The following is a 12,888-nucleotide window of genomic DNA, read 5'->3' on the forward strand; positions in this document are numbered from 1 at the left end:
TCAATGCATTGCTGTTATATTTCAAGGTGACCCCAAGGCTTAAACACTTCATAGGTATAGAGGCAAAACTAGAGAAAACAGCATCACAGCCTTTGGACTCAAGGCAGATGTCACAGTATACAGTTAATCATGAGGTTCTTGACTCTCAGCGGGGGTTATCAAGAAGCCTACATTCTAACAAGCCCTGATCTGTGGATGAAGTGCAGAGACCAATTTATTTAAAAGAAACTATGTCTGAGCTAGAAAACAGAACGTGGGGTCTCCACTGAGGAGCTGTGGTATTCAGCATATATAAGAGAGTGACGGCTGTAGACCATGCATCCTTTGTCTCAGCGTGGGATGACGGAGAGCTGGTAGAAAGGTGGAATGGTGGCAAAGCCACTCTCCTGAGGACTGGTGTTAATATCTTCAGGGGGTACAAGAGATTTCAGCTGGAAACTCTGCAGGATGGTGGTGAAGAAGAGGAAAAGCTCCATGCGGGCCAAGGCTTCACCAAGACAAATCCGTTTCCCTGCAAACAAAAAAGGAGACTGTTGCTGAAGGCTTTCATGGCTGGCATCACTGGGTTGTTGTAGGTTTTTCGGGCTGTATAGCCATGTTCTAGAAGTATTCTCTCCAGACATTTCACCTGCATCTATGGCAGGCATCAGAGGTAGCTCTACCTAGTTCCAACAGACAAGAGTTCTTTCTCCCATCCTTCACTTTCAACAGATATATAAATCCAATTTTCCTGGTTTCCAACAGACCACATGCCTCTGAGGATGCCTGCCAAAGATGCAGGCAAAACATCAGGAGAGAATGCATCTAGAACATGGCCACAGCCCGAAAAACTTACAACAACCCAAAAAAGGAGACACATCAGGAGAGAAGGGAATAATTGTCTTAGATATTCTATATACTTTACCATTCGTTAGGCATGACCAGAAAAGACATTGAGATCAACAGACACAGAGCAAAGTGAGGTCATGGGCAAAACCTGCTTGAGATGGGATTGCTGGTCTTGAGGGAAATTATATAGAATATCTAAGACGATTATGCCCTTCCCTCCTGATGAGTCTCCTTCTTCTTACAAAGAAGTCTATTGTAAAATCTAGAGTTCATATTTAATATTAGGATAAACTGAACTTATGGGAATCCTAGTATCAAGTTACAGATTTGGAAAGAATCTTCAGACTCTTTACCATTTGTTAGACATGACCAGAAAAGTCATTGAGATCAATAGACACAGAGCAAAGTGAGGTCATGGGCAAAACCTGCTTGAGATGGGATTGCTGGTCTTGAGAGTTTGAAGATTCTTTCCAAATCTGTAACTTGTTCAGTTTATCCTAATATTAAATATGAACTCTAGATTTTACAACAGACTTCTTTGTGAGACCATCATATTAGAGATAAGAAAATATTGGAAAAATAATTTAAGTGTATGGAAGAACTGTACCTGAGGAGAATGGGACAAAGGCGTCGTTCTTCTTGAAACGCCCATTCTCATCCAGAAAATTCTCTGGGTAGAAAGCAAAGGGTCTTTTAAACATTTTGGGGTCATGAAGGACACTGCTGAGAACAGGGTAGATTTCTGTCCCCTGTAGAAAAAAAAGAAACAGGGTTTTAGTGGGACATCCAAAGTCACAGGAATGGCACCAGGAGGTTCTAGAGCCGCATGTGGTCCACCATCCAGCCATTGGTGGCCCATATGTTTCATTTAAATATTCAGCATAAAGATACTGAACCGATTGAGACTATCTGTACCTGGATCCATGCACCATTTTGTTTTCCTGATAGGAAAAATTAAATCTGTTTCCACCAAGAGCAGATTAGCAAATAGGTAAAGTAGAACATCCCATAAATACTGCTCATTGCTTCATGACACAATTTCTGGGACCTTCCTCTTTCTTTCTTGCAGTCACAATCCTTTATCCTTTAGAAGTGACATAGCTTACATCTTCCGTACAACTATGTGATCCAGATTTGGGAGACAAATTTGAACTCCTCCCCCCCCCCCCCCCGGCCAAATACCCCAAAAGCTGTTTTGAATATCAAAAATAAGGAGAACTATCCTACTCGACAGTGTTAAATGCCTTTTTGGATATAGTATTTGACGTATATAAGAATAGCCACCAGAACATCCCACATTAAATGTCCATAGCAAATTTCAGGCTGTAGGAAGACATGCTGCATATGGGGGGGGGGGGGGGGGATATTCCATAAAAATGGATCACCATTTCAAAACAACATATTCCTTATTCACTTTATTTATACCCCATCTTTTTTCCTGACCCATTTTGTTTAAGGTGGGCTAAGTACACACATATTGCTAGGGGTTACCTGCAATCCCTTCATCCTGTACCTTAGGGATGAGGTATCCTCTGAATTCAGTGTCACAGATAACCCGGTGAGCCACATCCATGGGAAGGAGATCACTGCATCTCTGTATTTCATGGATGACGGCATCCATGTATGGCATCTGGCTCCGGTCTTCGATGTTTGGGACACGATTGTGGCCAATCACTCGATCAATTTCTTCATGCACTTTTGCTGTCAAAAATATTCATTACGTTAATCTTCAGAGTAAACATTCTGAAAGGGAGTTGAGTTTCTAATGTCAATATAAGCAAATGGAACAACCATAGATGCAGGCAAAACGTCAGGAAAGAATGCCTCTAGAACATGGTCATATAGCCCGAAAAAACCTACAACAATGGGACAACCCTTTGAATACCAATTTCAGGAGGTATTGTGAAAGTGTATGTGTATGTCTTCTGTTGTATTCCTTGGGATGTTTCTAGTTGCTTTTCCCATACCAACCCATCCATACCTTGAACTTCAGGATGTTTCATCAGAAACAGAAACCCATATCTCAGGGTGGAGCTGACTGTCTCTGTTCCAGCAAAGAAGAGGTTCAGGGTCGTGAGTAATAAGTTCCTGTCATTGAATTCACTGGATGCCTTGTCTTTTTCCTGAAAACAGGATAGAGCAAAACATTGTGAGGCCACTCTAGTAAGGACAATTGGGAAAACACAATCAAGTTGCATGTTTCTTTCTTCATCATAAGAATCCTAGCATTTTAGAGTTGGATGTCATCCCAGTGGCCACCTGGTCCACCCATATGCAACTGAATGTCTAAAAGATGCCCAATACAACCACTTTTTAAAGACTTCCAAAACTGAAGTATCTATCACTCTTCCAGACAGTTAATTTTACTGTTGGAAAGCTCTTAGAGTGAAGACGTTCTTCCTGACATTGTGGTAGAATAATATATTTTAGGTTAGTAACATTTCACTTTGTACAGTAAAAAGGAGCCTCCGGTGGTGTAGTGGGTTAAACCCCTGTGCTAGCAGGACTGAAGACCAACAGGTCTCAGGTTCAAATCCGGGGAGAAGCGGATGAGCTCCTTCTATTAGCTCCAGCTCCTCATGCGGGGACATGAGAGAAACCTCCCACAAGGATGATTAAACATCAAATCATCTGGGAGTCCTCTGGGCAACGTCCTTGCAGACAGCCAATTCTCTCACACCAGAAGTGACTTGCAGTTTCCCTGACACGACAAAAACAACAACAACAACAACTTTGTACATTGGGGAGCCTCCCACAGGATAGTAAAACACCAAAACATCTGGATGTCCCCTGGGCAATATCTTTGCAGACGGCCAATTCTCTCACACCAAAAGTGGCTTGCAGTTTCTCAAGTCGCTCCTGACACGAACCCCCCCCCCCCACAACTTCATACATGAAATGCAAACTAGGGAATAAGTTCCAGATAATGCGAAACAACAAGTCATTGTTATTTTTTAATTACTTATTTCTCTTTGGCACCTCTTATTTTATTAAGGATAGGATGATAATACACTGCACAGTCACATTGATCTACCCAACAGTGTAAGTGCACATTGATCTACCCAATAGTATAAATGCATTAGACAAATGCCATAGTCTCCTATCTTTTTAAATACACAGCTACAGGTCAGTCTTATAGCTCCAGACAAGGTTAGGAAGGTTGGTGCCCTCTGATTCCTATAAGATGAAACGGCATAGCCAAGGGTCGGGAAGAGGAAAAGAATTGTAATCTGGAGGACACCAGGTTGCCTGGAGTTGGCCGATCATCAATTCATGACCCACCAAATTACCTTCTCCATCTGGGCAAGGAAGCAATCGATGAAGTCCCGTGGATAGTTGGGATCAAAGGTGTCTTTATTCTTCTTCACTTTCTTAGCAATGAATCTTATCATATCTTCCAGGATATCATAGATTTTAGTGTGGGGTCCAGGGAAATACTTCAGAAGGTTTTCATACATGTCATAAAGCTGCATGAGAAGATAAAATATGCCCAGTTGATCATTTGCCAGATTACTCCCTGGCATCATAGAATCATAGAGTTGGAAGAGACCTAATGGGCCATCCAGTCCAATCCCCTGCCAAGAAGCAGGAAAATTGCATTCAAAGCACCCCCAACAGATAGCCACCCAGCCTCTGTTTAAAAGCCTCCAAAGAAGGAGCCTCCACCACACTCCGGGGCAGAGAGTTCCACTGCTGAACAGCTCTCACAGTCTGGAAGTTCTTCCTAATGTTCACATGTTCAGTAGAGTTTTCCTAGTTTTGCCCAGGGGAATTTCTAGCTGGATGTCCCATTTTGCTTAAGGTGGGCTAATTACACCCAGAAAAATCTTTGGGCAGCATCCTGTTACTGACTTGTGTGCATGGAGGGATACCCCAGGAGGGATATTGGTGGTTACCTGAGACCAGGATGTGCTTAGCTCTCGGAAGCTGTTGTTCATCATCTCCATAAGGGCCTGGAATTCCTTATCTTCATAGTCAAAGCGGTCCCCAAAGACAATGGAGCATATGACATTGGAGACAGCCCGACTGAGGAAGTAAGTCGGATCAAAGGGCTTCTCTGAAATACAAGACAGAGGGACAGGAAGAAGCGGGGTCTCATCACTTCACTGAAGATATTTCTTATACCCTGCAGATGTTTCAGATAGATGGGAATTTTAGCTCAGAACATCTGGAAAGTTGTATTGTCGAAGGCTTTCATGGCCGGAATCATTGGGTTGTTGTAGGTCTTTTTCGGGCTATATGGCCATGTTCTGGAGGCATTTCTCCTGACGTTTCGCCTGCATCTATGGCAAGCATCCTCAGAGGTAGTGAGTGAATTCACTCACTACCTCTGAGGATGCTTGCCATAGATGCGGGTGAAACGTCAGGAGAAATGCCTCTAGAACAGGGCCATATAGCCCGAAAAAACCTACAACAACCCATCTAGAAAGTTGTCATCAGGATGGGGACAGTTGGCTTAGACCAGTGGTTCTCAACGTGGGGTCCCCAGATGTTTTTGGCCATCAACTCCCAGAAATCCTAATAGCTGGGATTTCGGCGAGTTATAGGCCAAAACACCTGGGGACCCACAGGTTGAGAACCACTGGGTTACACAATACCTTGCAGGATGTGTGAAAAATGGAATGATTGCCAACTCTCCCCTTTCTAGTGACAGTATCACCTGTTACAAGGTTACAAAGTTCCTTTGCAGGGGAGATTATTTTTCTTCTCCCCACTTTCCCACACATTTAGAAAGAAGGAAACATTCCATTTTTCCTTTCATTTATTCTCCCTGATTTTTTTCAGTACTCCTTCCCCATCCATCCCACATTTGGGCATCATGCCCTAAACCGCAATGTCTTCCATTGCTTCTGTTATTTATCTGGAACTTAAGCCTTCCTCAATCTGATGCCTTCCAGATATATGGAAGTCATGTCAGTTCTTGTCTTACATGTCGGGAAATATATTAAAATGTTTATCTGCATAAAAACATTGGCTTGACTTCATGATTGCAGTTATGAATACATAACCTAAAGTTACACCTTCCTAAATGATTTGCATGCACAATCTCTATGTCTTTGACACTGTGGGGAAGTCACCTGATCCTGACATCCTGGGCAGCAGCCACTGCAAGTGATGGGATTCTATTCTCCTACCTATTCAGGTGCAATACTTTTTTTGAATATTTTTATTGATGTTTTATCAAAAGAAAAAAGAAATAGAAGAAAGTATTTCCTTTACAATGAAAGTTGGGGAACATTTTGGTTTATAGAAAGTAGGAAATAGAAGGGGGGGGGGGGAGAGAGAGAAGAAAATAAAAATAAAAATATTTGTTGACTTCCTTCTTGCTTTTGATGATCGTCTGGTTTATTTATAGATAGAATTATACTATTGTTTTTCTGCTTCCCCTCCGTTTTCTCCCCCACCCCTTAAAATTGATTCTCTTCAACAAATGAGATCTATTTTCCTCTGTTTAAAATAGTCTTTTACCGGGTACCAATTAATTTCTATCTTAGGAAAGCCTTGGTTGGAAGAGAGCCAATAGGTAAGACTGTCCATATTCATAATCTCAAGTACTTTGCTGGGAAGAAGTATGGAATAGGAAATTAAAATATTCAAAGGCAATGGAACTTAAAGAAAATTGGATTAAGATGGCCCATAGGTGGTATATCACACCACACAGATTAGGAAAATTCAACAAAAACACAAATACAAAATGCTGGAAATGCGGAGAACAAGAAGGGACGTACTACCACTTATGGTGGACCTGTCCGAAAGCAACAGAATATTGGAAGAAAATACAAAAAACGTTACAAAACATATTAGAGATAAACATACCCCCAAAACCAGAAATTTTCCTACTAGGAATACACAATATAAAAATGGGGAAAAAAAAGACTAAATTCTATTCCTTTTGACAACAGCGGCCAGAATAACATATGCAAAATACTGGAAAAAGAAAGATTCCCCCAGATGAAGAAGAATGGCTAACAAAAATATTAGATATAAGAAACATGGATAAACTGACGTACATACATATTATCAAAAAAGAAGGGTACTCCGATGGCAGAAATAGACTGGAAACAACATATTTAACAAAAGAAAAGAATATGAAAATAATCACTTAAAGGAACATGATTGAGAACATGGAAATAGGGGAGAGCAAGATATAAAAGAAGGAAAAAGAAGAAAGAAGAAGGAACAGGACAAAAACTCTCCAGAGGATACCAGGAAGTCAACACAACATCTACAATAACCACATACACCCCTATCCCTCACTGTACATTTCTAAACTTCTTTTCTCACAATTCACACATAAAAAGAAGGACAATCTGGACACTCTCCACTACATCTATACTATTACCCCTCTTCCCCCCCCCTTTTCCCCCTCTCTATATTTTCCCTCACAGAGCGAGAAACTTTTATAAGTCTAAAGGTTTCCAGCACTATCTTTATCTATTGTTGTATTTTTAAGAAAAGAAATAAAGATTATTTTACAAAAAAAATAATAATCTCAAATTCTTTGCTCAACCAGTCCTCTTTTTTTTGGTATATCTTTTAGTCTCCAGTTCCTTGCATAGACTATTCTAGCTGCAGTTACCAAAAAGTTAATCAGAATCTCTTTAATTTTGTCTTTTTCTATGTCTAGCATGCCTAATAAAAATATTCCTGTTCTCTTCAAATTTTTATTTTTAAGATCTTTTGTATGGCATCATTTATAATTTTCCAAAACTGTGGTGCTTTCGGATGAGACCATCAAGTATGAAAAAAGTTCTGACCTGTTGATCTCATTTCCAACATTTGTTGGATGCATTTTTGTAACATTTGGAAAATTTATATGGTGTGATATACCATCTATATAGCATTTTAAACCAATTTTCTTTCAGATAATAAGAATAGGTATATTTAAGTCTTTGATTTCAGGTTTCCCCCCATTGTTTTAAATCAATTTGGTGGCCAATGTTTTGAGCCCATTTGACCATATATTCTTTTATCGGTTCTTTTTTTGTTGTCCACTCAATATATTTTTTTTGTATATTTTGGTAATCAACTTATTTTCTGTCTTCTTTATCTTATCCCAGAAACCTTTCTTATCTGCAAAGCCTAACTCTTTGTCTTTCTTGAAGAGTAAGAGTCCAGGTGCAACAAATTGATTCACGCCCCTTCCATGAGCTATCTCTGGTACAAGGAGGCTTTGAAAAAGGGACTCTGCTCCTGACTATTTCACAAGAGATTGCTTGTGGAAAGAAGTCAAGAAAGACAGCCTACTGAGTCCCAATCGAAACGAAAACAGAGCCCTGTCACTCACAGTGGCTGCTACCTGGTACGTCAGGGCTGGCGTGTTGGGCCAAAAGACATTATTTAGTCTCATTGCCCTTATTTTACAGGTGCTGTTACAACATGCCTCACTTGTATATGAGGTCTGTATGAGCCATTGCTCACCATTATATCCCCCAGTACCCTGGTATCTCCTCTATTTGGAGATTCTAAATGATTTAAAACATCTTTTTTGAGGGTAGCATGAGTAATGTAGCTTGGTCAGGATACCATTCTCGCATCTAAATCATTAGAAGTTTGTCCTTCCTCTAGTTTTTACTCTAGTAGCATGAGTAATGTAGCTAGATCATAGCTACATTTCCCAGTGAAGTATCTCAACCATAGTAGTAACCAGAAAATTCACAGAAAATGTTATTGTTTTATTGTCTTGTTTGATTTTAATTGCTTGTGTTGTTGTTGTTGTTGTTGTTGTTGTTGTTATTGCTTGTACTGTTGTATTCTGGGCTCGGCCTCATGTAAGCTGCATCGAGTCCCCTGCGGAGATGGTAGCGGGGTATAAATAAAGATTATTATTATTATTATTATTATTATTATTATTATTATTATACTCCACTGGGAAATGTAGCTATTATGTACTTACTTAGGTGATCCCTCGTTGGCTGAGTAGGATAGTCTTCCAGGATCAGAATTCTTGTGAGTCTGTAGGTGGCTGTGGAGCCCTATTCTTGACCTGCATCTTCTTCCGCAGTGAGGGCATTGGTTTCCTGGTGGAAGGCGGTCTCGGTCGGGGTAGCTTGACACGCCTTCCTCTTGGCATGTTTCTCTCTTTCACCCTCCATTCGTGCCTCTTCAAATTCTGCAGCACTGCTGGTCACAGCTGACCTCCATTATATGCTACAATGACTTTAGTATCCTGACCTAACTACATTACTCATGCTACTAGAGTAAAAACTAGAGGAAAGGCAAACTTCTAATGATTTGGATGCCAGAATGGAAAATGACATGGCTGATATTTTTGATGAGGTTGTATTGCTATTTATCACATCTCAAATCACCCTTAGTCTTCCTGAATTCCTCCAGCAGGAATTGGGCCTCCTCCTGGATTCGCTCATGAATGGATTTTTTCCCCATTCCAAAATCCCTCAAGACGGTGAGAGAAAATCGCCGTAGTTGCTTCCAACGCTCTCCATTGGAAAAGACCACCCCTGCGGGAAACAGAAAAGATATGAAGCACCCAACAGGAAGTGGCAGAAAATGGGAATCATGATAGAAAAGCTAATAGGAATGGCTCACCATGTCCTTCAAAGGTCCGTTCCAGGGTAAAGTGGGTGGCCCTTCCACTGAATTCTTCTGCCTTGTCTATCAGGGCTTCTTTCACGGCATCATGTCCACACAAGACCACAATCGGGCGTGTTCCAAAATAAACAGTGAACACAGGGCCATATATTTCACTCAGCTGTGTAGAAGAATAAGCTGTTATGTAGGGACAATCTGGTTATGAGATCAACAGATCTTTTGTAATGGTGACCCTTTGATGTGGTTCTGTCCCATAGTTCAAGTGTGCAAAAACTAATGAGTCCTACAGCATAATGATAGTTCTTCCACACTTGAGTTATGGGACAGAACCACATCAAAAGATCACCATTACAAAGGATCTGCTGATCTCATAACCAAAGGAAAGGCTCTGGCATAAACCAATACACCAGTGGTAATTGGCACACTGGGTGCCGTGCCAAAGGATCTCAGCAGGCATTTGAAAACAATAACATTGACAAAATCACAGTCTGTCAACTGCAAAGCCCACCTTACTTGGATCTGTGTGCATCATTTAAAAATACATCACACAGTCCTAAACGCTTGGGGAGTGTTCAGCATGTGATTTTGTGATACGAAATTCAGCATATATCTTTCGTTTGCTCAGTTTTCTGTGTGCCAAGGAGGGAGTCTCTCATTTGGTATCAGCCACTGATTGAGGTTCTGGGTTTTAACCTGCCTCTTTTGGATTCTCGTTGGCTGAGGTGACTTGGAAGGCACTGAACAGACTGCGCTCTGGCACCACAAGATGCAAGCCAACCTTAAGAAATAGGGCAACAAAGTGGAGTCCATGGCATGCGAGTGTGGAGAAGAACCACCCATAGACCAACTATTACAATGCGAGCTGAGCCCTGCCACATGCACAATGGAGGACCTTCTTATAGCAACACCAGAGGCACTCCAAGTGGCCAGCTACTGGTCAAAGGACATTTAATAGAATGCCAAGTCTGCAAACGTTGTGTTTTTTGTTTTGGTTTTGGTTTTTTTTAAAAAAATACAATACAACTGTTTGGGTCGCTCCTGATATGATAAATAAATAAATCTGGTTTGCAGTGCCATACTGTGTTTTTGTGTCGGAATAATAATAATAATAATAATAATAATAATAATAATAATCACATCAAACTACTCTGGGACTTCTGAATTCAGATTGACAAGGTTCTGGGGCACAATACTCCTGACCTCAAAATCATGTTAAAAAACAAAGTATGGATTGTTGATGTTGCAATCCCAGGTGACAGCAGCATTGAAGAGAAACAACTGGAAAAGCTGACAGGATATGAGGATTTAAAGATTGAACTGCAAAGACTCTGGCACAAGCCAGTCAAGGTGGTCCCAGTGGTGATCGGCACACTGGGTGCAGTGCCTAAAGACCTTGGCCTGCACTTAAACACAATAGGTGCTGACAAAATTACCATCTGCCAGCTGCAAAATGCCACCTTATTGGGATCTGTATGCATTAGTCACTGATACATCATACAGTCCTAGACACTTGGGAAGTGTCCGACATGTGATCCAATACAACAGCCAGCAAAGTGATCTTGTCTGCTGTGGACTCATCTTGTTGTGTTTCAGATAATAATAATTCTTACCCTGCTCCCCTCATGGCTAAATAATTCCATAGTAGAGGCTTTTCTGGTTTTCTTTTTTAAAGTAAACATATTAGATTTGGCCAGAGCAAACCACTGTCTGCACTAAAATCATAACATCCAGGTATTTTTCTCAGTTCAAGGAGAAAGAAACCCAAGTTTGGTCACACCCCAGATAAATTAAGTGTTTGACAAAAAAAACCTAATAACTTTCTACAGTCTTCTTATCCTGTTCAAGATCCACTGACAGAACAGTTTAAAAAGCTGTCAGTGTGTATCCAAACAAATCAAAGTCAGCTTGAAATTATGCAGGTAATTACAAGTGCCTGCTGTCCTTTGAGATGGGTGTTGCCTAGACAGTCCACAAGCAAGCAGAAGGACCATGGGCTGGTGGAGGGAGATGTTTTAGTTGGAGGAAACTCTAGGAAAAGATCACCAAAATCAGACACAGAAAAAAAAAATAGATTCATGATTATTTGGGAGGAATTGCAGGGAAAGGGAAGAGTCTCCTGAGGTTTTTGCAAGAGAAGAAATGGGAGAAGGGTCAGGAGACAGCAGAACCTTGAATAAATCTTGATAGCCTCCTTAGATTTGCCACCATCCCCAACTTGCTCATACTGTGTTTCCAAGGGATACTCACCCTGAGAAGAGATTTTAAGGTTTCTGATGACTTGATCTGTAGGAAATTCCCAATTACAGGCAAGGGAGTGGGTCCTGGAGGAAGTCTCCCCTTGTTTGATAGTTTCCTCTTAAATGATACAATGGCAAGGCAAGACAGGTAGATGACAAGGAAAAGAATGACTGCTCCGGATAGATCCATTATGGAATTTGCACTCCTTATGCTCCTTTACCCAGAATGGGTCCACTCCATGTATTTAATACAGCCTGGATTGGGCTCCACCTTCTGCCTTACATAACTAAATTACATGCACATGTGGGATGTTTATCTGTAGAACCAGAGTCAACATTAATAATTTATTTCCTAGTTAATCATTTTTATTATCACAGAGGGCATGTAGATTTTCAGAGAGGGCATGTAGATTTGTCTTCCTGCAGGGAAAAAAAACCTGCTTAGCTTTCTTGAACCCTTGCAATAAAATCATGTCTGGCAATTGAGATCACCAGCACCAACAGCCAGACGGAATGGCACTCCTTGAATATATAAGTAGAAGTGGAAATTGTCCTAACCACTGGATAGTAACGGTAAAGGTTTCACTGTGACATTAAGTCTAGTCATGTCTGACTCTAGTGGGTAGTGTTCATCTCCATTTCTAAGCCAAAGAGCCAGCGTTGTCTGTAGACTCCTTCTAGATCATGTGGCTGGCATAACTGCATGTAGCACCATTTACCTTCCCACTGTCTATTGATCTGCTCGCATTTGTATATTTTCGAACTGCAAAAGCTGGTGCTAACAACAGGAGCTCACCGCGTTCCCTGGATCTGAACTGCTGACCTTTCAGCCAGCAAGTTCAGCAGCTCATTGCATTAACCCACTGTGCACTGGGTTATACAGCATTGTAAAAATGCAACAAATTTATTTGAACGGTGGACACCCTGATTAATTGCACATGCTTATGCTCAGAATGATTTTGTTGTTGTTGGCGGTGGTGGTGGTACACCAACAAAGCATTCATGTATGGTCACCATGTCTTTCTATGCACAGCATTTCAATGTACTGTCAAAGGTTTTCATGGCTGGAATCACTGGGTTGTTGTAGGTTTTTCGGGCTATATGGCCGTGTTCTAGAAGCATTCTCTCCTGACATTTTGCCTGCATCCATGGCAAGCATCCTCAGAGGTTGTGAGGTCTGAGACAAAACGTCAAGAGAGAATGCTTCTAGAACATGGCCATATAGCCCAAAAAAACCTACAACAACCCACAGCATTTCATTTTGATTCAT

At 41.0% G+C, this 12,888-nt stretch overlaps 1 protein-coding gene and 1 long non-coding RNA gene across 2 annotated transcripts in view; one reads left to right on the top strand and one right to left on the bottom strand.

The window, feature by feature from the left end:
• LOC137094914 (cytochrome P450 2G1-like) lies at window positions 1–11,886 on the bottom strand. Its single transcript, XM_067460899.1, has 9 exons — window positions 11,629–11,886; window positions 9,379–9,541; window positions 9,141–9,290; window positions 4,725–4,885; window positions 4,119–4,295; window positions 2,810–2,951; window positions 2,342–2,529; window positions 1,436–1,577; window positions 1–511 (listed from the first exon to the last, which is right to left on the bottom strand). The coding sequence occupies exons 1-9, from the start codon at window positions 11,806–11,808 to the stop codon at window positions 330–332; spliced, it is 1,485 nt and encodes a 494-aa protein (XP_067317000.1). The 5' UTR covers window positions 11,809–11,886; the 3' UTR covers window positions 1–329.
• Window positions 5,151–12,888, top strand: part of LOC137094915 (uncharacterized) — a 10,238-nt gene continuing 2,500 nt past the window's right edge. The window contains exon 1 of the long non-coding RNA XR_010908741.1: window positions 5,151–6,352. This is a non-coding gene — a long non-coding RNA (uncharacterized lncRNA). The remainder of the gene's footprint in view (window positions 6,353–12,888) is intronic.

This window comes from Anolis sagrei, chromosome X, assembly GCF_037176765.1.
Source record: "Anolis sagrei isolate rAnoSag1 chromosome X, rAnoSag1.mat, whole genome shotgun sequence".
Classification (NCBI taxonomy): Eukaryota; Metazoa; Chordata; class Lepidosauria; order Squamata; family Dactyloidae; genus Anolis; species Anolis sagrei.

What these genes read in the sequence shown, in the direction of transcription:
- LOC137094914 (XM_067460899.1), bottom strand. Translation starts at nt 11,808, where the DNA reads ATGGATCTATCCGGAGCAGTCATTCTTTTCCTTGTCATCTACCTGTCT. An exon ending in GGAATTCAGGAAGACTAAGG is followed by an intron (nt 4,886 to 9,140) that starts GTGATTTGAGAT and finishes CTTGTATTTCAG; the next exon opens with AGAAGCCCTTTGATCCGACT. An exon ending in GAGGATACCTCATCCCTAAG is followed by an intron (nt 1,578 to 2,341) that starts GTACAGGATGAA and finishes TTTTTTCTACAG; the next exon opens with GGGACAGAAATCTACCCTGT.